The 24,971-nt window shown below is 57.7% G+C and overlaps 1 protein-coding gene across 1 annotated transcript; it reads right to left on the bottom strand.

Moving 5' to 3' along the window:
• Window positions 1–790: 790 nt before the first annotated feature.
• Window positions 791–19,203, bottom strand: HTR2C (5-hydroxytryptamine receptor 2C). Its single transcript, XM_044452788.1, has 3 exons — window positions 18,819–19,203; window positions 5,545–5,745; window positions 791–1,617 (listed from the first exon to the last, which is right to left on the bottom strand). The coding sequence occupies exons 1-3, from the start codon at window positions 19,201–19,203 to the stop codon at window positions 791–793; spliced, it is 1,413 nt and encodes a 470-aa protein (XP_044308723.1).
• Window positions 19,204–24,971: the final 5,768 nt, after the last annotated feature.

Genomic DNA, 24,971 nt, shown 5'->3' with positions numbered 1-24,971 from the left:
TTCCGGCTCGCTCTGTTTCTGTGTTTCTATGCTAAACAGTCCCAGATGTTCTACTCCTTCCTCATGGGGGACACGCTCCTCGGTCCTTGCACAACATTCCCTTTGCACGACGGATGTCTCTTTTGCAATGCACGGCAGGGCTGGGCACAAATGCCCCGAGCGCAGCCGCCGCACCGCAGACGCGCAGCAGGACGGTGGCAAACGGGTGTGCTCAATTTTGGACTCCCTGCCTAGTAATCCCTCAATGGCCTTCGGCTTCTCTCCAGTGGTTGCCCAGGGGACTGGCGCCTCACAGCTTCGCTGCTGGGGCCGGGATCGGCACGCGCTCAGCCAACGTTTACACAGAAAGACTGGCATCCGTTGATCCAGGAGTCGCTATCAGTGCTGGAATAAGAAACCTTGAGCTGGCCTTTATTTCATATGTGTCTACTCATAAGGGACCATCGAGGACTCAAAAATACCACCTGAGATTAATGGTCAGCATTTTGTTCATGCACCAGGAATATAAAATCAACACTGGATAAGCAAAATAACAGATATCATTTTAGATCTGGTACCCGCTGTTCCTACCGGGTTCTCAGATCCGGCCTGTTCTGCTTCTCCCAGTAAGCACAGATCCTGTTGTAGGAATGGTGGAAAGCAGTGAGCTACAAATATGAAAGTTTAAATGAAAAGAAACGGAAGGCCCTGCTCAGAACGCATTATTTACAACATTCGTTGACTAACACGCGTGCTGTTCGTTTGCAGCTGCGCCACAGAGTTTCCCAGCGTGTGGACACGTCACGTTTGCTCACACGCTGCTCGTTTTCTCACGACTGCAGCTGTTTATTGAGAGCTCGGAGGTCCCCACGTGCATCTCCAAGGCATCTTCGGTCTCATCGAGCTCCATGCTGTTGAGCTCGCTGCCGTTGCGGTAACTGTTCAAATTGAGGTCTTTCCCACACAGAGCCGTCGACGAGACGTTCGGACACTGGTTCTGCCGCTGCGCAGACTTCTTGCCACCGTTGTAGCGGCAGCGGATGTAGTTAGAGAAAGCCCTGCGGTAGATTTTGTTGAAGAGTGTATACACCAGGGGGTTGACCCCGGAGCAGATGTAGCCCACCCAGACAAAGACGTCCAGCAGCTCTCCAAGCAGGGCCGCATCGCAGGCTTCCTTGCAGAGGACAGACATGATGTTCGTGATGAAGAATGGGCACCACATGATGAGGAACAGAAAGAAGACGATTCCCAAGACCTTGGAGGCCCTCCGCTCGTTGTTGATGGACTGCATGGTGCCCTTGCGGAACAGCACCCCCTCCTTGTTCATGGGCGAGTTCAGGTGGGAGGCGGCCTCGTGGTTCTGCAGCATGGAGAGGTTCTCCGCGTTGCTCTCCTTCTTGGCGCAGCCCGTGCTGCTCCGCCGCTGCCTGGGCGCCTCCCCATAGAGGAACACGGAGGCCTGCTTCTGCAGGACCCGGACGGTCAGGCAGTAGGCGAAGACCATGATGACGAGGGGGATGAAGAACGCCACGAAGGAGCCCACCAGGACGAAGTTCTCGTCGTTGAGGACACAGCTGCCGTTCACAAACACCCGGGACGCGTCCTGCAGGCCGATGACCGGGATGGGCAAGGAGATCCCTGGAGAGGCCGTTCCGAGAGCAAGGACCCAAACGAGAGAGAGAGCGAGAGAGCGGGTATCATTTTCGCCCCACTGAGCCACCGCCGCATCCACCACTCGCCTGAGGTGGCGCACCTGCAGGTTTATTTCGGGGCAGCCGAGACCAGGCGCTCACAATTATGCTGCATTAGCATCCATGACTGGGGGCAGCCCTTCCCAATCTGAGGCGCTCCAGAGGGGTTGGACTACAGCGCCCACCATCCCCAGCCAACGCCCAGGGATCACAGGAAGGTCAGCACAACGGACAGGTCCCACACTGGGGGAAGCTGCTTTGGGGGACCGTAAGAGAGAGAGGAAGGGCAAGAGCGCATCAGGATCTTATGGAGTGAGGCCGCCAAAGTGAGCGAGAAACCGGTCTCTCCTCACCCACGTTGTCTAGGTCCTCACTGCACATCATCTCCCGCCTAGCAGTTTCTTGGACATGCCGTGCTCTTCCTCAGCCATAGTGTGAGGCTGAGAGGACAAGCACAGGCAGAAAACACAGGGCCGAGCCATCTCCCTCTCCCAGAGGGCCCATCCGGAGCCGTCCAGACACTGGCCCCCCGGGAGCCAACAGGCCAGCAGGGGAAGCAAGGCGCAGAGGCGTCCCACTAGGTGGCTCCACAAGCCAGCGAGAGAACAGCCAGCCTTTCCACTGGCGCAGGCAGCTCAAAAGATCCTGGCGCCGCGGCCAGCCCCTCCACCCAAGGGCCCTGCCAGAGGAGAGGCCCAGCCCCTCCGCCCTCCGGCCCTGACCCCTTGCCCTTCTCCCCATGCGGAGCAGAAGCATTTGCCAGCTCCGGGCCCTGCTGCCGCGCACGCTCAGGCCGGGGCTGAAGGAGCCACCCCGGCTGCTCCGGCCCGTCCCAGACAGTTGCCCACCGCCACCTCATGGCCGCGGTCGTGCCTGCCCCGTCGGGGGGCTGAAAAAGTTGCCACGCCCAGTGCAGCGTCTCCAGCGCGCTCTGTTGCTGGAGGTCACTTGGTGCCAGGGTGGGGCCGGTCCTCGCAGGGGGGCACGAGGGGGGCAAGCTCGCCATCCTCCCTGGCCACCCCCAGTGGACGGCAGCAAAATTAATACCTTAAAATTGTGCTTCCTTGTTTAAAACAGTTTTAGGCAAACATGATTGGCTAGAGGGATTAGACAAAAGAGGGACCTCCGTAGGAAATGGGTACTGGGGCAAATAGACAAAAGGGTCTACCAGGAGGAGGAAGCCGTTGCAGGAGGATTCTTGCAAGGCTAAGGCTGATTACGAGCTGAGACTTGCCAAGGATATCAAGAGCAACAAAAAGGGCTTCTTTCAGCATGTAAATAGGAAGAGGACGGGGAGACAAGTGGTGGGACCACTAAATGAGGAGGAAGGAGATCCAGTGACTGATAGGAGGGAACAGGCACAGATGCTAAATGACTATTTTGCTTCTGTGTTCTCCCCAAAGCAGGATGGGGGAGATCCGCATGGGAGATTAGATGAGGCCGGGGACTTAGGGGCACAGATTAGGGTCACCCCCCCCTTGAAGTCGAGGGGCTCCTCAGGCCACTGGACATTACAAAGGCGCCAGGCCCTGATGGGTTACACCCGAGAGTACTCAGAGAGCTGGCAGGGGTTCTCCCACTCCCGCTGGCCTCCATTTTTGAGGCCTCGTGGAGAACGGGTGAAGTTCCACAGGACTGGAGGGTGGCATCAGTGGTCCCAATTTTCAAAAAGGGTAGTAGAAGGGGCACGGGGAATTACAGACCGGTTAGCCTTACATCCATTGTAGGAAAAACAATGGAAAGGCTCATTATAGGGAGAGATCTAGCGGTGCTAGATAGGGAAGGGAGGCTGGCAGCCACACAACACGGCTTCCGCAAAAACAGGTCCTGCCAGACAAACCTTGTGGGATTCTATGACAAGGTTTCGAGGTGGCTAGATGGAGGGGATGCAGTGGATGTGGTTTACCTGGATTTCAGCAAGGCCTTTGACAAAGTGCCCCATGATATCCTGGTGGAGAAACTAAGGAGTTTTGGGATACACCAAAGCACTGTCCGGTGGATTAGGGCATGGTTGACTGATCGAAAGCAGAGGGTAACCATTAGTGGGGATTCACCGGGATGGCAGCCAGTGACAAGCAGGGTCCCCCAGGGCTATGTCCTGGGGCCAATCCAGTTTAATCTTTTCATAAATGACATGGAAGAAGGGGTGAACGATCCGCTGATCAAATTCGCAGATGATACTAAAACTGGAGCAGTGGCCACAACTGAGGAGCAGGTACTCCAGATCCAAAAGGATCTGGACAGACTATGGAAGTGGGCAGGAGACAACAGGATGGCGTTCAATGTGGAGAAGTGCAAGGTCTTGCACTTGGGGCATAGGAATGGGGGTCATAAGGACAGGTTAGGGGACAAGTGGCTGGAGAGCAGCACTTGTGAAAGGGACCTCGGGGTGCTGGTTGACTGCAGGCTAAACATGAGCCAGCAGTGTGATGCGGTGGTCAAGAGGGGGAACGCCACACTTGGTTGCACAGCCAGAAGTGTGGCTTCTAGATCAAGAGAGGTATTACTACTACTCTATATGACTCTGGTGCGCCTGCAACTGGAGTATTGTGCTCAGTTTTGGGCCCCTCCTTACAGAAAGGATATAGCCAGGTTAGAGTCAGTGCAGCAAAGGGCCACAAGGTTGGTGGCCGGTTTGCAGGGGAGGCTGTATGAGGCGAGACTGAGGGAACGGGGTCTTTTCAGCCTGGAGAAGAGGAGACTCCGAGGGGATCTGTTGGCGACATACAGGTATGTGAGGGGGTGTCACATGGAGGTGGGTAGAGACCTGTTCTCCCCTGCAGAGGAAGGCAGGATGAGCTCCAATGGAGCAAAGCTCAGGGAACCAAGGTTCAATGTGGATGCCAGCAAGCACTTCCTGACAGTTGGGACCCCGAGGGTGTGGAAGGGGCTTCCACGGGAGGTGGGTGAGGCCCCATCGGTGCGGGTGTTCAAGAACAGGCTGGACATGCACGTGGTGGGCATGTCGTGAGTGGAGCCGACTGGAGCCGGGGCCAGACTAGATGGCCCGGGAGGCCCCTTCTGACTCACTCTGTTTCTATGTTACTGCATGATGGGGCCATCCGCCAAAATTCATGAGACTTAAAGCTTTAAAACTGGATGGCAAAGGTGATCCATTTGGTTTCTCCTTATCCCTCCAGTAAGGATACTTCAAGACAAAGAATCAGGGGGCAAATATTTCATTCATTCGTTCATTTTTATACCACCCAATAGCCAAGGCTGGGTGGTTAACAAAAGTTAAAATTAAAAGTTAAAAAGACACACACACACACACACACACTAATTAAAAGAACATAACCATAATTGCATAATTGCTTTTGCACAGAATTTTGGTGGGGGTCGTACAGCATCAAGGAGGGATTGTCACAGATTTCAGTGTGGGGAGGTAAAAATGATTTCTGTAAAAGGGGGCAAATTTGCAATCAGGTTTCAAGGGCATTAAAGCCCTTCTGGTCCTCAGGCTGGTGCTTAGTCACACAGTCATGATCAAGTGGCCTTCCCCAACCTGATGCCTCCCAGGTGTGTTGCACACTAGTTCCAATTATCCCCAGCCACCACGCTAGAGATGATGGGAGTTGTATCTAAACCCTTCTGGAAAATACCAGATTTGAGGTGGCAACCCAGTTTGCTCTTGGCCAGCTGTTGGACAATATGGAAATAAAATTAAATGAAAAGGTACCGATCCACGGTGAGGCATCGCAGCCACCCACAGAGCTTGAAGGCGCGGGTCAAGAGAGAGAGCAAAAGGCAGGGACTCGGACGCGTGACTTGGCTGTGTGGGAACGCGTGGCCGTTGCGGAAAAGGCCCTGGGGCGCGAGCACGGCGGACCCCCGTGGCGAGGGCATTTCTGGTCTGCCGGGGCAGGGGGCTTACCTATTGAGATAGTCCACACAGCTGCAATTTTCATGATTGCCTTGGTGTGCGAGTTAAACCGGCTGTGCTCGATGGGGTTACGGATGGCGACGTATCGGTCGAGAGAGATGGCGCAGAGATGCATGATGGAGGCAGTGGAAAAAAGCACGTCTAGGGAAATCCAGATGGGGCACAATTGTTCAGGCAAGGGCCAAGCATAATCTGGAACACAGAGAGAGAGAGAGAGAATGAGAGAGAGAGAGAGAAGGAAGAGGCGAGGAAAGAGAAGAGAAATGAGTTGGGGAGGACTGTGCGTGCAACTTCCAAACACCCCGTTTTGCCTCGGAATGGCCCAGGGCAGGGAGGCGGCGTTCCCGGCCAGGCCGGCCGGGCTGTGTGCCATGGGAGATCTGCTTGGGGGCCACGCGAGGAGACAGGAGCCCGTGGGGTGCAGGGAACAGGTCAGCTGCTCTGTGTGGAGTCCCTGCCTGCCTGTAGGCCGTCTCTGGCATCCCCAGTTCGAGGAGGGCCCTGCTGGATGGAGCCGGTGGGGCATGGCTCCCCCATCGGCTCCACACGTGCCCTGGGCAGCCAGTCCCCTTCCTCAGAACCCTGCGCAGACCAGGGGGCCCAGTCAGTCTTCGGGGGGTCTCTGCAGAGGACGGGCTGCTCCAGCCCGGCTCCCGGCCAATCAGCCTTGCCTGTGATGCCGAGCCTTGGCTTGCCCCCGCAGCAAAACCCAGGCTGCCCTCTGGGGCCTGCCCAGATCTGCGACACGCGGAATCACATGGCTGGCTGTGGGGAGGGGTGGGTTTTGCTCCGCGGACTCCAAAAACTAGCTAAGAAAAGTTAGGACGATGATGCCGCTGGACAACACCTCTTGATGCAGCTTTTTCTCAGCTGGTGCCTACAGATCCTCCATTGCTAACTTCCAGGTATTGATGGGCAGCTGCGTTTGCAGGCGCCCAGGGGCCAACGCCGCCACCCATGGACACCACGGCCCCACCGAGCCTTCAACATTCAGGCTGTCTTCAGCAGATGCATTTCATTTTCGAACCTCCATTTAAACTGCCTTGTGGTGCTTCATACAATGGAAAGCTTTTTTTTTTAATGGATCCAATTAATTTTGTTAATTAAGAAGCCTTGGGCTTCTTTCTGGAAGAAAGGCAGGCTCAGAATGATTTATGGACACGATCAGCAGGGCCCCCCTCGGGGTCACCGCTGTTTGGAGCACACCGCACAGAAACCACGTCCGGGAGCGCACTCCCCCCCACTTCACTTGGGCAACCCAAGAGGCCCAGCGTCGTGGAGGAAATCTGGCTGGCTGCCAGCCGGAGACCAGAAGGGCTGCATCTCCCCTTTGCTCCCCTTCTCTGTTTAGACACACAGGCAGAAGCGCCTGCAGGGCCTCCTCCGAGAGAAGGAGGAATGCGTGAGCAGGCGTGGGCCAGTGTCAGATGCCTTTCCTGGATGCTGTCCGAGAGAGGCTCCGTGTGGCAGCCCAACATTGTCTGCTGGGCACCCTTGTCAGAGGAAGGCGGAGGCGGAAACCTCCCACAAGTTGCCCAGGCCCCCTTCCACCACAGCCACGATTGTTCATCTTGCTCTCCAGCTCAGTGCTGAGCATTCTGCCAGAGGGCAGCTATCCCGAGTCCATAAGGGCCCTGCAGCTGGATCAGACCCGGGGTGGTCCATCTAGTCCAGCACTCCATTCCCCCCACGGCCAACCCGTCGCCCAGGTGGGAAGCCGGCCAGTAGGGCCCCCAGAGCACCGCCGCCTTTGTGTTCCCCGGAAAGTGGTACTCGGAGGCACACGGCCTCCGCTGGGATGGCAAGAGCCGCTTCGACAAGGGTGGGCACTTGCGCATCACCAGAAGAGAAAAGCAGACTCCCAGCTGCGTGCAAGCTCACATGTGCAGCTGCAAATTTAGAAAGAGGGACTGTTCCTGAAAGGGAAAGACGAGGCACGGCAGCATGGCGGAGAGAGCCGTGTCCACCGCCCGATCTGCCGTCTGGGGCAGCTGCTCAGGGGCAGCTTCAAAGTCCCTGCTACGCCCCCCCCCCCCGCTTTGCTTTTCCCCTTCAGGCCCGTTCTGTAGTGGATGCTCTGCCAAGCGGAGGAGACCTTCCAGCAGGGGACCGTCACTGCCCAGGACCCCTGGGCCCGCTCACGCCCAGCTGCCACCGGTGGCCTTTTGGTTCTCAAGGCTCCTGGCAGGGAGGGTTCCCCAGCCCTGCATTTTGGTTGCAGGGCTGAGCCCGGAGCGTTCTGCCCACAAAGCCCATGCTCCTGCTGCGGGGCCCTCGCCAGGCCCCACGCAAGGGACCCTCCAGTTGGGCGTGCCGCTCGGGGCAGCCTGGAGTGCAGCCGTGGCCTCGCTCAGCTGCACCCGGTGTGCCCAGCGGGGTTGCCAGAGAGCTGCCGGGCGGGATCCCTCCGGCGTCATGGAAACCTGCAGCGCAACCACCCGGGGAACGCGGCACGAGGTTCTTGGTGCCCCAGCCTGGGAAGGGTAACCAGTGCAGGAAGAGACAGCCCAAAGGGTCCCACGTCTGCAGCACTCGCCCCCTGCGGAAATGCTACACAACCGGAGGGGAGGGGCGGGGAGGGGAGGGGAGCTGAGTGGGGTCCACCATCTCATGAAGCGTTCCTGTCTGTGACCTGCTCTGGGAAATGTGCATTTCCAAAGGCACACTTCAAATTTGTTTTTTGAACAGGTTCAGAAATATGCCAGCATTTTTGCCAGCTGCAGCAGCAGCCACAGCAGGAGGAGGAGCAGGAGATGGAGTCCTATTCACCTTTGCATCTGGGGTTACAAATGAGGTTTCTTGGAAGGGTCGTGAACTGAAACATCTTTATGGGAAGATAAAGGTCTCCCATAAAGACCTTTATCCAGCGGGCCTCCTCCTACGAGAGACGAACTGCCCCTCTTCGAAGGCTTCCCAGCACGAGCGGAGGAGACCTGGTGCTTGGCGGCAGCCGCTGGAGCCCAGTGCTGCTTTCCTCGCGTGAGGCAGCCTCTGCATGGAGGGTTGTGGAGTCCGGATGACTCCATTCCCAGGCACCCCCTGTCCAGTTTGTTCCTGACGGGGACAGACTTTACCAACAGAGTGGGCAACTACTTTCCCGCACTCCACCTCCCTCCCGGGAGCGCAACCCTCGCTCATGCCGGGAAAGAAGGGCTCCTCCTGCTGAGAAGCACCGTCCCTCGCGGTCTCTGCTCCATTCGCAGACGAGCTGGTCCCCAAACTTCCCATCATGCAGAGGAGGCGTGAAACGCATCTCTCCCATCAGGCTGCATTCCCTCTCAGGCAAAGAGGGATGGGACAATGAGTCTACTCCGCCGACGGTGCCCCTGGCGATATTGGAAAGCAGACTGGCTCTTTCTGTCGGGCGCAGGAAGATTCAAGAGAGCCTGCCGGGCGTCGCTCCAGAAGCTGGGATGCTCTTCCGTTTACTGGCGCTGCCACCCGTGTCACGATTGCCATCGCCTGCTCTGAGACCCACTGCTTGGCTTCGTCCTCTGAGGGTGGCCCACTTGCCCCCGGGCTGCACCGTGGCGGACGCTGGCCCGGGATGGGCAGAGCCAGCAGGCGAGGGGGCAGCTGACCAGCCAGCCTCTCCAGAAGCCAGCCTCAAGGCGGCTGGCGTCCTCCCGAGGAGCTCGGCTGCGTTTGCCGTAATCCGCCGCCGGCAGGGACACCGTCCCGGGGGTGCTGATGCTGGAATTGTTCTGCATGGAGAGCTCCCGCGGGGCCCTTCCGGCGTGGCTCTTCCCGGGATGGGCATTTCATGCTGCCAGCTGAGTAACTGCCCAGCAAAGAGAGAAGCTCCCAGCTGGGACCTGGCCATGGCCAGCTCTTGCCGAAACCCACCATGGCTTCTGCTGGGCCACCCTGGCACGAAATCCACCGCAACGCAAATCTCTGAGCAGACGCTGAAAGCGAGGCTGGCTGTGCCGGACTGAAGAAGGGGCGCCGGGAGGGGAGAGAGGCGTCCCTGCGCACCCAACACGGTGGACAGGGCTACTCATGGCCAGTTGCTCCCTGTGGCCATGAAAAGGAACGCTGGGGCAAGGTTTTAGCATCCTCAGGCAGGGCAGAAGATCCTGCCGGGGGTCCACATCCAGAGAGACCCCAGACAGGAGGGGCTTCATTCAGGCGAGTTCTCTCAGGGGCTGCAGCAGGTGCCAGGCGGATGCAAAGAAGCAGGTCAAGAACTAGCAAACCTCTGCCTACTTAAGGGTCAACCACTGAGCCTTAAGACGGCACCTTAACTTTGCAGAATGGGGCAGGTCTGTGCACAGCTGGAACACCAAATGTTTGGAGTCCAGGAGGAGAGGTGCGGGGGGTGTAAGGAACCCTGGGGGGGAGCAGCCGGAGCCCCCAGGGGACTGGGTCCGGTCCCTTGGGCCAAGGGTCTGCACGCCTGAGATAAACACCCCGCCTCAGACCCCGCGGCATTGCTGGAATTGGAGGAGTGGCCAGAAATGAAGTTTGGCCTCCTGTGGTCAAGTGCTTTTCTTGCAATGGAGTTTTGAGCATCCCAAGCTCCACTGAGCTCATGGACTGAGGAGACACACGGGCAAAATACAAGGCCGTGGGGGGCGGCCCAGACAGGGAAGCGGAGGGAGGGTGGGGGGAGACGCCTTCTCTGAACACATGGGGGGGGGGTCGCGGCCATGTGTTCTGGGCACACGGGGGCTTTGTTTTCTGGCTTCCCCAGAACGGCTCCCACTTTTAATTAAGATGCTTGCACTTGCACCCCATGCAATGCAACTTTTTACAAATAAAATTAATCACAGTAACTGTGTTTCTCTTATTTCCATAATTTATGATGTGCTTAATTGCCAGACGGTCCTAAATACATTTACATGCAATGCTTCACTGTAATGGGGCTCGCTGCAGACTGAGACGCAAGATGTATGCCCAGTGGTCTCGGGCCATTTGCTGGGCTCCGGGGGAGACGCTTGGCAGGGGAAGCTGCTTCTTGGGCTCCGCGGCAGACTGTCTTCCCGGGCTGTGCAAAGCCCACCCACACCTGCCTTCTCGTGCTAAGTCTCTGGCGGTGAACAGAAAAACGATGGACGGATTCAGCAGCACTCTGCGCTCAGGGAGGGGAAAAACATCTCTGGGATCTAACAGAAGCTCGGAAAGGAAACTGGAGGGAGGAGAAACGGCACATTCTGAAACACCGCCTGAATCCCGAGGCCTAAGGGTGGCTCGGAGGGCGTCCAGACATCACTGGGAGGTGACCGCAGCTCGTGGGGTCCAGCGATCAGATCCTGGGACACTTAGACCCGTGCCTGCCAGTGGAGAGACATCCTTGCCTCTCAAGGTGGAAAAGGACCCCTGGAAAAAGCACGTGGCGCAAGACGGTACGCAGTGGGGTGGGAGATGGCTGCTGCCTCCCCTCATCCCGGCATAAGGTGCGCAGAAGCCCCCAAATGCAGGGGGTTGTGCATCCAGGGCGTGGGGTGCGGAACTCTGCCCTAAAGGCCTCGAGGACAGGCGTGGCCGTGGCCCTCAGCAGCAGCTGCGGGGGACTGCGTGGCCGGAGCGGGGGGACCCCTTGCACAGCAGCAGGAAAGGGGGCACCGCCTTGCACAACATTTTCACATTTTCACGTGAATTTCGAGGCACAGATGCACCTGTGAAATAATGGTGGCCGCAGAGTGGCTTTGGGCAACTTCAGCACCGACCCGTTAATTCTGGCACAAGCATCTGAGGATCTGAGACGACTTCCCCGGCTGCAAGCAGACCCGATGGGGCAGAGCCCAGAATGTCCCCGCTACCTTGTAACAGCACAGTCTTGTGGGATGCATTGACAGAAACATTACGTCCAAATCAGGAGAAGTAGCAGTTCCCCTTTACTCCTGACTAGTCAGACCTCACCTGGAATACCGTGTTCAGTTCTGGGCACTGAGATTGAAGTAAGATGCAGGTAAATTAGAAAGGGTCCAGCGGAGGGCAACAGAAATGACCCAGGGTTTGGAAACTCTGCCCTGTGAGGACAGACTGGGAGACCCGGGCATGTTCAGCCTGGAGAAGGGAAGACTGAGGGGGGACATGAAATCCCTCCTTAAGTCCCTCAAAGGCTGTCACGAAGAGGAAGGTCTCGCATCTCTTCTTGCTGGTGCCAGAGTGCAGGACACGGAATAATCAAGTCAAGCTGCGACTACCCAGATCCAGGCTGGACATCAGGAAAAGCTTCCTCACTGTCAGAGCAGCAGGAGAGTGGAGCCAGCTGCCCAGAGAGGTGGTGGGGTCTCCCACACAGAGACATTCAAAAAGAAGCTGGGCAGCCCTCTGAGTGGGATGGTGTGACGTGGTGTCCTGCAAGAGCAGGGGGTGGACCTGATGGCCTTCTTGGCCCCTTCTATAGAATCCTATGATTCTAGGACATCATAATCTACTGCCCCGCTGGATGTGGCAGAGAGCCCCCTCAGTAGATCTCGGGACAGCTCTCGGCAGCAACGGAAGTGCCAAGTCTGCTCCTCGAGGCACCAGCAGAACATCCCGGATAATAATGCCAATATCCATGTTGCAAACGTCACAGAGAGAGCATCAGCCTTTACTGGCATAGAAATGAAATAAAGAAATCAATAAATGATGGCAATTCATAGCGGTGGTACCGAATTAGCCTTGAGAAAGAAGAGTCTTCGAACAAGGAAGCTTCCACAGCTTCCCAGGCTGACCCTCCTCTGCGGGGAAACACCTTCCCGGCAGAGGATGGTGCAAACCTGGCCCGTTTTCAGCACACGTCCTCTGGCTGCCTGGAGCGTTTGAGTGGGAAGCAGGTCTCCTGTCCATAAGCGCACGCTCCTTAACCACAACCAGAAGGCCACTGGGGTACAGCCCTTGCTCAGTGGGCACCACTGTACAGCAAATGGGACAACTTGAGCCGGAAGAACACAGGCAGCGGCCCCGTACTGGGGCGGGCCCATGAGCCACTACTGCCCCGTGCCTTGGGTGCCCAGCGGACAGCTCTGCCGGCAGATACTGTGCGGGACTGAGCCCGGTGCCCTCGAAATGCAAGGCAGGCACCCTTCCCCTGAGCTGCCGGTCCTAAACATTCCCCAGCAGCAGCAAAGACCCAAGAGTGTTGGCAGTCCGAAGCCATCGATCAAAGCAATGGAGCGGTGAAAATGCAAAGTAAAGGGAAAGGTAAGCATCTGCTTAAGGGTTTGGGCAGGAGGAGGGGGCAGGCTGCCCTGAAGACCCAGGGCTGCCATTCCCCCTGCTTTCCAGCATCCCGAGTGCCCTTCTGAACTCCCCACAAGCTCGCGGAGATGATGGATTAATTTTCCGACTCCGCTCGGAGCCCCGGTGAGTTAATGGCATTTCACTTGGTTGACGAGGTTAAAAGCCAGCGGGCTCTGCCTCTAACAAAGATCACGGAGATGGACGGATGGCCCCGCTGCGGCACAGAGAGCGCACGGTGCCGCGGCTCCTTCCTTGCCAGCGCAAGGAGCGGACTTTCTCGTCCCGCCCTGAGCGGCCGCTTGCCGGCTGGGAGCCAGGGTGTCACGCCACACGACGGCCTGTCCGAGGCCCCAAAAGCCCCAGAAGCAGCATACTCCAAGCTCCCCACTCCTGGGAGCAGGAGGCCTGTGGGCTCTTCCCGGGCAAGGCCGCCGAGCTCCCAGGGCTCCCGGCCTCTGAAAGGGGCCGCCGTGTGTGGTGGCAGAACGCTGCGCCGTGGAGGCCAGCGAACTCTCCAGGGGATGAAAGGGGCACAGGGGCGCCACTGGTCGAGGCCAGGAAGAGTGCCCGTCCCACAGGATCGCGCCCACGTAGTCTAGCCGCACGAGGTCCTAAGAGGCGTCCTCCACCTGCAAAGCAGCCCCTTTCTCTCTGGGCCGCAGGGAGGGCAGGTTTCCGTCTCCAGGGAAGCCGCTGCAGCTCCCGAGGAACTGCGTGCCATCAAGGGCCTTTCCTGCCTGGCCAAACAGGTCTGGTCTGATCCTAAAGGCCCTTCTTTGAACTACTCTGCCTGTGATAATCAAGGCAATTACTAGTCCGTGTCCGTCTCTCTCTCTCTCTCTCTCTCTCTCTCTCTCTGGCGAAATTGTCAGTGCTGCTACCAGCTACTTTGAAGGCAGCTGGCCTCCTGCTGGCACCAGAGCAGTCATTAAAGCGGGTGGGGAGGCCTCCGCAAAGACGTTTGTAAGCAATTACTGGGCCTCAACAAGGGTGTGCAAAGGACAGCCAAAGAGCCGCCCCGGAGGGGAAGAGCTCCCGTCAGCAATGCCATTGGCAGGGCAGTCTGGGGCAGAGGTGCCAGCCTGGGCAGAATCGGGGGGGGGGGGCTCCTGCGGGTGTGGGAGGCACGCACCCTTCTTCGTGGGATGCGGTGTTGGGTCACGGGCCCGTGGGGCCAGGAACAGGGCTCAGGCTGGCACCCAACCTCTGCTCCGAAGAGAGCCCCTCAAATGCCGCAACGCAGGCCCCGCACGCGCCCCCACTTCTGCAGAGCGCTTTCCTCGGCCTCCCAGGAGAGGCGCCAAGAGCGCCGTCCCTGGCAAGAGCCAGCGAGGCCGAGCCGCACCGGTGGCTGGATCAGCTTTAACTGGTGTCCTTTCGCTTTTCCTTTTGGGGGCCTTCCAAGCGAGGTTTTCACGGAAGGATCATGCCTCACCCACAGATGGCTTCTGCGCTCCAGGTCTCACCCCACCCCGCAGGGGAGGAGGGGGTCCAGGTGCTGCAGGGATGGCTGCAACGGAGGGGGAGGGAGGGCAGCGGGTGGCCAGCACCCCCCGGGGACTCCCCCCCACGGCCATGGTCTCCAGAGGGCTTGCTGCACCCCGCCACTCTCTCATGCTGGTCGCCTGGCAAGAGCAAGCTGGTTAGGGGACCGCAGGCATCCTCCTTTCCCACCGCATCCCGCCAAGCAGCGTCCTTCCCACTCAGCCCCCAGTTTCCTGTCTCCGTCGCGGGACCTCCAGCAACTGGCCCACTGGCCCATATCCAAAGCGGCCCAAAGAACAGTGCAGCTGCGAACCGCAGAGAAGAAGCCCCCACCAGAAATGGGAAGGGGGGGGGAACACAAGCTGTGCGTGGCACCGTTGGCCGGCAAAACACTCGCAAGTGGAAATCTGGTGCTTTGAGTGGCTGCCTCTGTTGCAGGGAGAAACCGAAGGGCTGGCAAGTACCTAGCCAGAAAGAAGGTGCGACAGCGGAAAGGGCTGGAAAGCCAGTAAGGGCACATTCCCATGCATGTATACACTGAGAAATGTTCCGCTGCTCCCAGAATCCCCCAGTCAGCAGGACTGACTAGGGAATGCTGGGAGAACTCCCTTTCTGCAGGATGTGCCAGTTTGCACACTGAGGTTGCAAAATGCCCCAGGGCTTCTCCGCACCCCCGGCCCCCCCTGGGCACCCCTTGGGCTGCAAGGTAGGCCTGGGGAAGGCTGTCTGCACTCTGCTCCTGGGCCCTAAGCAGAGAGAAGCCACTTCTTATCTGCTTCACACCCAGAGCGTTTAGAGCTGTTCATAGCTTGCTTTTATTTATAGAACATTCGAAAGCAGCAATCCAAGAAGGTGAGTGAGCAGCAAAGGCCTGGAGATGCAAACGGATCTTGCTGGCACCAGAACTGCCTCAAGCTCCGTGCTGGGTGAGGCTTGGAGGGAGCAGACTGCCTGCACTCTAACCGTCACCTCTTAGTTCCGGATGATGGGGGATGGAAAGGAGGGAGATGGGGAAGAAAGATCATGACCCTCTTTCCATTGCCAACTTTGCCACACGTTTAGGCTCAGGTTTAGGTTTTCCTCGACTCCCAGATCTGCAGGGTAGGTAACCAATTCTGCTGTTTCTTCAGGCTAAGAGCAGTCTCCCCCTCAAAGTTTACACAGCTAATCATACTTCTGCTGAACCAAAGGAGCACCAGACCCTTTCTTCACAACCTGCAAACCTTGTTTCCATCCTCTCTTGCATCTGTCGCTTTGTTTGGCCAACATTCCACCTCTCCTGTTTCACCTGGGAATACTCAGGTAACTGTAGCCCCCTTGAGATGAGGAGGGGACTACGAGAAATCATACACTGAAGCCATATTGACCACATTTTCCTATCTCACCATGAGGGCTAGAAACATGATTGTTTATTCAAAATGAAATTCAAGCTATGTTGGGTACCATGGTGCCCATGGAACTTTCTTTGTATTCACTTATACACGCATCCACAAGGGACTCAATAGCCAGCTGGGCTGTGGAGGCTCCACTGGATATAATTTCCTAAATAAAGGAGAGGGAGCTCTGATGAGGAAGAGGCAAGGCAAAGGCAGGTGGGGAGCACGGCAGTGCGAAAGCCACCTCACTGAGGGAGGGGTCAGGGGAGGGGGTCCTGCCCCAGGACCCTCCACAACCTAAAACTGGCCCCATTCTGCTTCTTTCTGCAGTCATTTGCTACTAATTCACACTCTTCCATAATCAGTCCTCCAGGAACAGTCTGCTACAAAAGGCCTTTTTCAGGATGCCACGTGCAGGTCGTCCACTAGTGCAGGGCACTAAAAAAATAGAGCTGAACTCATAAACGTTCCTCAGGGCGGGGACTTGATGGGCCGGGCCGGGCCGGGCCTTGTGCCGCGGCCGATCAGCCGCAATCCAAAGGGGTCCCGGCAGGGGCTGGAACAGCCTGACAATCGTAACATATTAAAAGGGGGAGCGGGGAGAAGGGTTCTGAGAAGAACAGAGACTCGGAGTGTCGTTTCATGAGAAACACGCTTGATTGACTTCTTTTGAAGCAACGGGAGGAGATTGGATTCCCCTTGCAAAGCGCTTTCTCGCTCGGCATGAAGGAAGCTACCCAGAATGATGGGGTTGGGAGTGCGGCGGGCCTCCCACCCTCGAGGCTTAGGTGCTTCCAGTGCCTCTCCCCGGATGTTCGACTGGCACCATGACTCTTACGCCAACCTGAGCTGATTGCTCTGGCTCTTCTGCCCCTCCGCCCGGAACGAAGCACCCGAGGCGTCTTCAGAATGGAATCTGGCTGCAGAGCTGGCGGAGGCTCCGAACCGCCAACCCGCCCTCGATGCCTCCAGCATGGCAGGGCCCACGGCCCCCCTTGGACATCGGCTCCGTTGCCATACCGCCCGGGCAGTCAGGCGATTTTTCCTGATCTGGCTTTCTGCAGCTGGAGCCGGTCTCCTCCTCATGGGGTGATCAAGAAGGAATCCTGGCCTGCCCCCGTGCAACACCCTTCCAAGCGCTTGAAGGGTGCTGCTGTACCCCTGCACTGCCTTCTCCTCTCCTGGCTCAACATGCCCCGTTCTTTCCATCTCTCCTCAGGGGGCTTGGTTTCCAGGCCCCGGTCATCCTTGCTGCCGTCCTGCGAGCCCCTCCCAGCTTTTCTGCATGCTTCTTAAACTGTGAACCAGTTAAACTTCTCCACCAGGCTCAGAATTAAAAGGCTGCTACTTAAATGGGCATCCGGGTGGCACGATTCTGCAAGGCCCGTGTTCTCCTAAAGGGAGCAGAATGCTGCCGGAGGCTGTGCAAACCACGTGGCGAGAGAGAGGTGCAACTGCAGGCACGAACAGCAGAGTCACAGCTGGATTGGTGAGACCCTTTGGCCAAGAGACCATCAATTCTTATTCCGCTTCTCTGAATTTATTTCATGTCTGTCTCTCTCATAAGCCGAAGCTCTCTTGGCTATCTTGGCCCGCTAATCCCACCATCCTTCACCCTTCTCCCGCATCTGCCACACCGGAGAACAGCACTGGAGAGGCCGTGCCTGGACCGGGCCGCCGAGGGGTGCCGAGCGTGCCTGTCGCTCTCCTGGGCGAGCTCTGCTGCCCCTCCCGGAACCGCCTTCTGGGAGCAGCAGGCGAAAGCGACTCCGTGCGCGTGCCGCCTGCTCCCGGAAGGCGTGTGGCTTGCTGCCGCAGAGGCGGGCACCCAATGGCGCACCGCAGGTGGGAGGCACCCACGGGTGCACACACACCTCCGGGCACTGCGCGGGGTTGTAAAGGCCTGCTCTCGGAGCAACAAATGCGCAGGCCTTCCCCCTCGGTTTCAAAGCAGAGCGCCCGAGCCCCTGGGCGGGGAGGGAGCTGGAAGGAAGCGCTCATTCAGAATGGTGCAGTGTGCGTGGGAAAGCACTGCTCTACGGACGCTGACCAAAGGGTGGAGGGAGGAAAGGGCAGTGCCAGAGGGGGCGAGGTGCGCAGCAGGAGAGCATGAATCCCACCGAGAAGCCAGGCGCTCTAGAACCCTAGTGAGGCTTTCCGGTAGCCGCCCCCCCCCCCCCAGCTCTTCCATTTGGAACGAGGAAGTTTCCCTGCACGGAGTCAAGGGGTTTGCCTTGCCTTCCTTGTTCCGAACAGAACAGCCCGCCGGGGTTTTAGAGTCAAGAAGAGAATGCATGGAAGCTTTTCCTAGCTCTGCAACTGGGCAGCCTCGCACGGGGAACAATTCAGTCGAGGATGTTCTGCGCCCAAAGCACCTCGCCGAGCACGAAGCTTTGCCTCCTCCAGAGGGACAGCAGCCCTTTCAGGATCCAGAGACGAGAGCAGCGTCTTGCCCGTACTTGCACAGAGGGCAGGAAAGATCAGAAGGCAAGGGGGCAGTTTCTACAGGGCTCTGACACACAACACAAACACGACCAGATCAGAGGAACGTGTCCCTTCTGCCCTGGAACCCCCCACCCGCGGCTCCCCATCCTTGTGCCCTTCGGCTCGTTCATGGCAAAATGGGTCCATATGAGGCCGAGTGGGCAGCTGCCCCACAAGGTGGAGAAGTTCTCAGGAGGCAGGATCAGCCTTGTGCGAAACCAGACCGGAGCGCTACCCCTGGGGGAAGTCCCAGGACCATCCCCAGGTCTCCTTGTAAGTAGCAAACCAGCAAAGCCGGCCGGCATTTTCCTTGCGGCGCTCCTGCCATCTGCCTGGAGGACATTTCCCTGCAGGAGGATGCCTGCCTGCCTGCCTGCCTGCCTGCCTGCCTGCCTGCCTGCCTGCCTGCCACTCCTCCCCATGTGATCTGCCGTGGTGCCGCCCCTTCTGCCAGCACGGTTTCTTCCGCCTCGTTCTGCTGCATGCGTGGAGGAAAGGAGCTCCAGAAACACGCTTCATCAGGCCCCGCAGATTTCAATGGAGACCTTCGTCAAGGGTGTGGCGAAGCAAGGAGGCGGTGCTTGCCCATAGCTGCTGCCCGCCCAGAGCAGACGTGGGCCTGCGCTTCGCATGAACAGCAGGGCAGGAGGGAGGATGCGCCACGCTGCTCGGCCGGCCGTGGGGGGGCCGCCGTCACGCCCTCGCCCCCAGCTGGCTGGGCCGGGGCCACGCCGGGCGACTTACCGTAGAGAATGGTGATGAGGGAGACCGGCATGACGAGGATGCCCACCAACATGTCCGCCACTGCCAAGGACATGAGGAAATAGTTGGTGGCGTTTTGGAGCTTCTTCTCCAGGGAGACGGCCATGATGACCAGGATGTTGCCTCCAATGGTCAGCAGGATGATGATCAGGATGAGGAGGGCCGGCCAGTTCTTCTCTTGGATGGACGTCCGCGAGACCTCTGCCCCCCCGGAGGCATTCCGGGGGTCAGGGATGGGCAAGCTGCGGTTCAGAGTCGCATTGTGGCCGAGCGGCCAGGCCATCAGGCTCCCGTGCAGGCTGAAGTCCAGGGTGACGGACACGGTTGGCAGGCCAGCAAGAGCCTCTCCCCCGTGGACGGCACTCATCCTTGGCCGCCGGCAGGGCACCCTTTCCCGCAGGAGCGCCTCGGCGGGACCCTCTCCTCGCGAGGAGGGCAGTCCAAGGCCAGCGCAGGATCACGTGGCACTGGAGCCTCCCACGGGCTCGGCCTTCCCTAGTGGGTGGAAGCTCACGGAAGCCAGCATGCGGCTCTTCTGGGGTGCTGCCAAGGGCAAGCCCCACGGTCTGGGAGGGCCAGGGGGCGAGCCGCCTTGGGGGCCTCGCGGCAACGTCCAGCTCCCAGTCCGGGCCGGCATTCTGCAAAGGGAAGAGAGAGGCTTTCATTTTCATGGGGAAAGGGCGGGATGCAGCCCGTCGGCCACGTGCTCCGGCAGGCACTCGCGCAGCTTGCGCTGGGGGCACGCACGCTCCCGGGCCCGATTCAAGGTGCCAGCTGGAAAGCGTACGGCCTCCCGTGCCTCGGGACCACAGAGCCTGGTGGAGCAGCTCTCCAGGTACTTTATGTATTTACTTATTTATTTAGGACGTTTATAGGCCGTCCAACACTGTCGTCCCTGGATGGCTTACAATAATATAATATAAATCCTAAGCAAGATAAATTAGCTATACCGCGACTGAATAGTTAAAGTAAGTTAAATAAATAGACAATTAAAATCATTTGACATTAAAATATTGGTCAAATAAAAAGGTCTTGACCTGGCACTGAAAAGCATATAACGACGGCACCAGGCAGACCTCTCTGGGGAGCACATTCCACAGTCGGGGCGCCACCGCAGAGAAGGCCCTCCTCCGGGTGCTCTGTCTCCTGATGTCTTTCATGGAGGGTTCCCGGAGGAGGGCCTCTGCTGCCGATCTCAGGGGGCAGGAGGATATATAGGGAAGAAGGCGTTCCTTTAGGTATCCTGGTCCCAAGCCATTAAGGGCTTCATAGGTAATGACCAGCACCTTGAATTGAGCCCAGACTTCAATGGGAAACCAATGGAGCTGATAGAGGACTGGAGTTGTGTGAGAATAACGCCCAGTCCCCCTCAGCAACCTGGCTGCTCTATTATGCACCATCTGAAGTATCCGGACTGTCTTCAAGGGCAGCCCCACGTAAAGCGCGTTGCAGAAGTCCAAGCGGGAAGTAACCAATGCACGTGTCACTGTCGCTAGGCAACCGTTCTCCAGGTAGGGACGCAGCTGACGGATCAACTGAAGCTGAAGGAAAGCGCTCCTCGCCACTGCTGACACTTGAGCTTCCAAAGTCAGCTCCGGGTCGAGGAGCACTCCCAAGCTGCGGACCCTGTCCTTCAGAGGGAGTGCAACTCCATCCAGGGCAAGGCCCAAGTCACCTACCCAGGAGCTCGATCCACCCACCAGCAGGACCTCCATCTTGTCTGGATGAGCTTCAGTTTACTGGCCCTCATCCAGCCCATTACCTCGGCCAGGCACCGGTTCAGTACAGCCACTGCCTCACCTGGATCGGTTGAAAAAGAGAGGCAGAACTGGGTGTCATCAGCATACTGATGATTCCGCAGCCCACACCTCCTGATGACCTCTCCCAGCGGTTTCATGTAGATGTTGAATAGCAAGGGGGACAAAATGGACCCCTGCGGTACTCCATGGCATAGCTGCCATGGCGCAGAGCCATAGTCCCCCAGCACCACCTTCTGGAATTGGCTGTCGGGGTAGGAGCAGAACCACTGCCAAGCAGTGCCTCCTACTCCCAGACCCGCCAGCCTATCCAGGAGGATACCATGGTCGATGGTATTGAAAGCCGCTGAGAGGTCCAGGAAGACCAACAGGGACGCACTCCCCCTGTCTCTCGCCCTGCACAGGTCATCATACAGGGCGACCAAGGCAGATTCAGTACCATACCCAGGTCTGAAGCCAGACTGAAATGGGCCCAGATACTCAGTTTCACCCAAGAGTGCCTGGAGTGCCACTCCAACACCTTGCCCAGAAACGGGATGTTGGCCACCGGTGTTTAATTGAGACCCTGATCTCTGCCTCCTTTAAAGAAGAAGTGGGGACCTGGCCCTCCCTCAGTGAGGCCTTGATAACCTCCTGGATCCAGGAGCCAATCCCGTGTTTGGCTTTGGTAAGTAGCCATGAAGGGCAAGGGTCGAGTAAGCAGGTGGTGGGATGTCCTTGTCCAAGCACCTTGTCCACATCATCAGGTATGAACCTGTCCCTACCCTGCAATGCAACCACCACACCTCCTTCTCTCCTCAGGCCAGGAGAGGCAGACACCAGATGGTCACACCTTGGCGTTACACCTGCGTGTCTCAGGAGGGTCTCGCCAGGCTTGCTGCAGCCAGCAATTCTCTCTGGCCTGCACTAGCTGCTGCCTTTCATGGCTGCAGCACCTCCGGAAATCCTCCCACGACAGGCTGCTAACCCCAGCCAATTCTGGAAGGCCGCAGCCAGGCGAGAAGAAAGCACTGCCCCGAGAAGAGGCATTGAGGGCCGGCCATTCTGCACATCTGGAGGCGAAGCAGGGGGCGTGGAAAAGCCATGCAAAGCCCTCTGTGGGGCTGGGTGCCAGCGAACAGACGTTGGCTGCGAGCGTGGCTTAGGCGAGCTGGGCACTTCTGCAGAGCAAGCTGGCGGAAAGGGCCACAAAGGGAGGAAAGCACGGTTTGGGGTGCTCTTTTCTGAAAAGGAGGAAGGAAGGACACCTTTAGCTTGCTTGTCCAGCACACAGGTGGGGTTTCCACCAGAACTGCAGCAGGTGGGCTGCGGATCCATGCAGGTGTCACCCACCAGAGGACGCTGCTTCTAGCAGCAGCAAAAACATGTGATCCCAGGGGAGGGGAGGGGAGGGGAGGGGACCATGCCTTGGGGTCCATAAGAAGCTTTTTTTGATATACTATGGAGATAAGAAGGTCACTAGCTGATGTGCTGATTTTATGTGCCGATATGATCACTACTAAAGCCATCACAGCTAAAAAAAGAAAAGTGGAGTTAAAAAGCTAAAACATAGAAAACAGAGCGAGTCAGAAGGGGTCTCCTGGGCCATCCAGTCTGGCCCGCTGCTCCAGCGGGCTGCGCTCACGACATGCCCACCATGTGGGTGCCCAATCTTCCCTTGAACGCCCTCACCGATGGGACCCTCGTCACCTCCCTTGGAAGCCCATTCCATCTCCTGTCCTCCACCTGGGGAGACCAGGTCACGCCCCTCTCCTGTGTGACGCCCCTTCACATACCTGGATCCCCTGGAGTCTCCTCTTCTCCAGGCCGAAACGACCCAGGTCCCTCAGCCCCCCCTCATACGGCGCCCCCGATACTGAGCAGGCAATCCCACCCTTAGAAGGGGGCCCTCCGTTTAGGCTGGTTGAGCTGCCATCAACGGAAGCTAATCAAGGCGCTGTCCACCTTCTGTTCTGTTTTTGCTACGGAGCCTTCCCCCTCCCTGCTCTTTTTGGTGGTGGTGGGGGGGTGGGGTCTTCGTCTTTTCTCGTGCTTTGCTGGCTTGCTAGCCTGATGGGCAACTGAATTTGGGAACCGGAGCCCAATCCAGGGTTGGAGTTGGCAGGCAAGGCACACGGCTGCGCTCGCAAAATTGCCCAGGCAACTTGTGCAGCCACCCATAAACCGAAAACGAAAAGCGCCACCTTTCGCTTCCCCAAGCGGTCTGCCCCATAAAAACCAGTTCACGCTCCATGCTGCCCATGAAAGGCAAGCGGGAATTGGCCGGGCCAGCCGGGCAGCTGCGGGAGCGACTTGGAAGGCAGCCCTTGCCCCCAGGGTGAAATCCTTGACCTTTGCTGCACAAAAGAAGCCAGCTTCCCAGAGAGAGCCGGGCCCTTTTGGAAATGAGGGATGAGGCTGCTCCCAGGAGGCCCCACGACAGTCCGTGTTTGGCTGGCCGGGGAACCGTCCAAGGCAGCATAAATGGTGCCTGGGCTGCCTCCATTTCGTTTCACCTGTGTGTGTGTGTGCGGGGGGGGGGGATGTACATATAAGTGCAGCGTGTGCTGGGCTGCAAAAGCTGGAGGCTAAATCAGGGTCAGAATCGGAGCAGGAACAGCCAACGGTTAGCCCAACTCCCCTTTCCAGCTGCACAGGTACCCAAGGGGGGGCCCTTGCCCCATGGCCCTCAAAACATGGGTCCACCATGATCAGCCCCCACCTCGTACCTCCTGACAAGACGGGCCACCTATTCCCATGGGCAAGCCCCCGATTTGGGAACATCCAGCATCTCCACTCCTAAGGCCAAGCTCTGTGAGGTTAATTCCAGCAGGACCCTTGCGACCGTGACAGGTGGGGGCGGGGGGAGGTCAGGCTGGGGCATCAAGCCCAGCTGGCTCACTCGAGCTTCCCATCTTCACAGGCAGCACCCTGCACTCAACCCAGGAGAAGGGCCTGACCTCTGTAAATTAGCAGAGAGAATGAATACCTCTTGCAATAAAAGCATGAATTACGTGAACGTTACCAGCATTAGCAATGAGTTGCTCCGTTTCTGTTCCGTCCTCTGGACCCTCAGCCTCCCTTGTGTTAGCTCACAGCCACCCTAATGACTGTCATTCATGGTGGGCTTAAGATGTGTCAGAACGCAGCAATCCCTGGCTGTTTTGGCCCTGATTCTGCTTAACTGCGCTACAGGGGGCAGCTCGTGCCACCAAAAGACAGGATCCAAAGGAGCCACCTGTCCTGCCTAGTCAAGCCCACCTGGTGGTCACACGCCTCAGACTCCGTTTGGCGATGGTGGCAATGTCACACACACCCTGGGGGTCTTTAACCAATACCGTCCACCACTTGGCAAGTGGCCGCAGTTCAGTAACAGCTCGGCTTTCTCTTGCCCTCCCGTCTTCTCTGCTGACGTCTCCCCGCCAGGCCCTGCTCCTCACCGCTTGGCCCCTGGAGCAGGAGCTGCTGGCTGAGAAGGGACCCCTGACCCAGGACGGCCTGGCACTTCTTTTGCTCATGGTTCAAGGATAGGTCTCTCATTCATTCATTCATTCATTCATTCATTCATTCATTCATTCACCACCCCAATAGCCCAGAGGGCTCTCTGGGTGGTTTACAAACATTAAAACTGCACCAATTCTAAAATAAATAAATTGGCTACACCATGACGGAGTATAAAATAACATGGTTAAAATGAATTAAATAAATGAATATACCATTACAATTAATTAACTTTAACATATTGGTCAAATAAAAAGGTCTTGACCTGGCACTGAAAAGCATATAACGACGGCACCAGGCAGACCTCTCTGGGGAGCGCATTCCACAGTTGGGGAGCCACCGCAGAGAAGGCCCTCCTCCGGGTACTGTCTCCTGACCTCTTTCACAGAGGGTTCCCGGAGGAGGGCCTCTGCTGCCGATCTCAGGGGGAAGGAGGACATATAGGGAAAAAGGCGTTCCTTTAGGTATCCTGGTCCCAAGCTGTTTAGGGCTTTATAGGTAATAACCAGCACCTTGAATTGAGCCCAGACTTTGATGGGAAACCAATGGAGCTGATAGAGGACTGGAGTTATTTGAGAATAATGACTCTAGCTGCATCCTGACAGCGCAGTTTTGCACCATCTGAAGTATCTGGACTGTCTTCAAAGGCAACCCCACATAGAGCGCGCTACAGTAGTCCAAGTGGGAGGTAACCAGTGCATGTGTCACTGTTGCTAGGCAGTTCTCATCCAGGTAAGGACGCAGCTGATGGATCAGCTGGAGCTGAAGGAAAGCGCTCCTCGCCACCGCTGTCACCTGGTGGGCATGTCGTGAGCAGAGCCGGCTAAAGCCGGGGGTCAGACTAGATGGCCCAGGAGACTCCTTCTGGCTCGCTGTTTCTATGTTTCTGCGTTTGCTC

The sequence above is a fragment of the Varanus komodoensis genome, unplaced genomic scaffold (assembly GCF_004798865.1).
Source record: "Varanus komodoensis strain SLA01 unplaced genomic scaffold, ASM479886v1 scaffold74, whole genome shotgun sequence".
Taxonomy (NCBI): domain Eukaryota; kingdom Metazoa; phylum Chordata; class Lepidosauria; order Squamata; family Varanidae; genus Varanus; species Varanus komodoensis.
Note: the sequence above shows the minus strand (reverse complement) of the source record. Positions and strands in the feature narration are given on the sequence as shown.

What these genes read in the sequence shown, in the direction of transcription:
- HTR2C (XM_044452788.1), bottom strand. Translation starts at nt 19,203, where the DNA reads ATGAGTGCCGTCCACGGGGGAGAGGCTCTTGCTGGCCTGCCAACCGTG. An exon ending in CCTCATCACCATTCTCTACG is followed by an intron (nt 5,746 to 18,818) that starts GTAAGTCGCCCG and finishes TCTGTGTTCCAG; the next exon opens with ATTATGCTTGGCCCTTGCCT. An exon ending in TGTGTGGACTATCTCAATAG is followed by an intron (nt 1,618 to 5,544) that starts GTAAGCCCCCTG and finishes CGGCCTCTCCAG; the next exon opens with GGATCTCCTTGCCCATCCCG.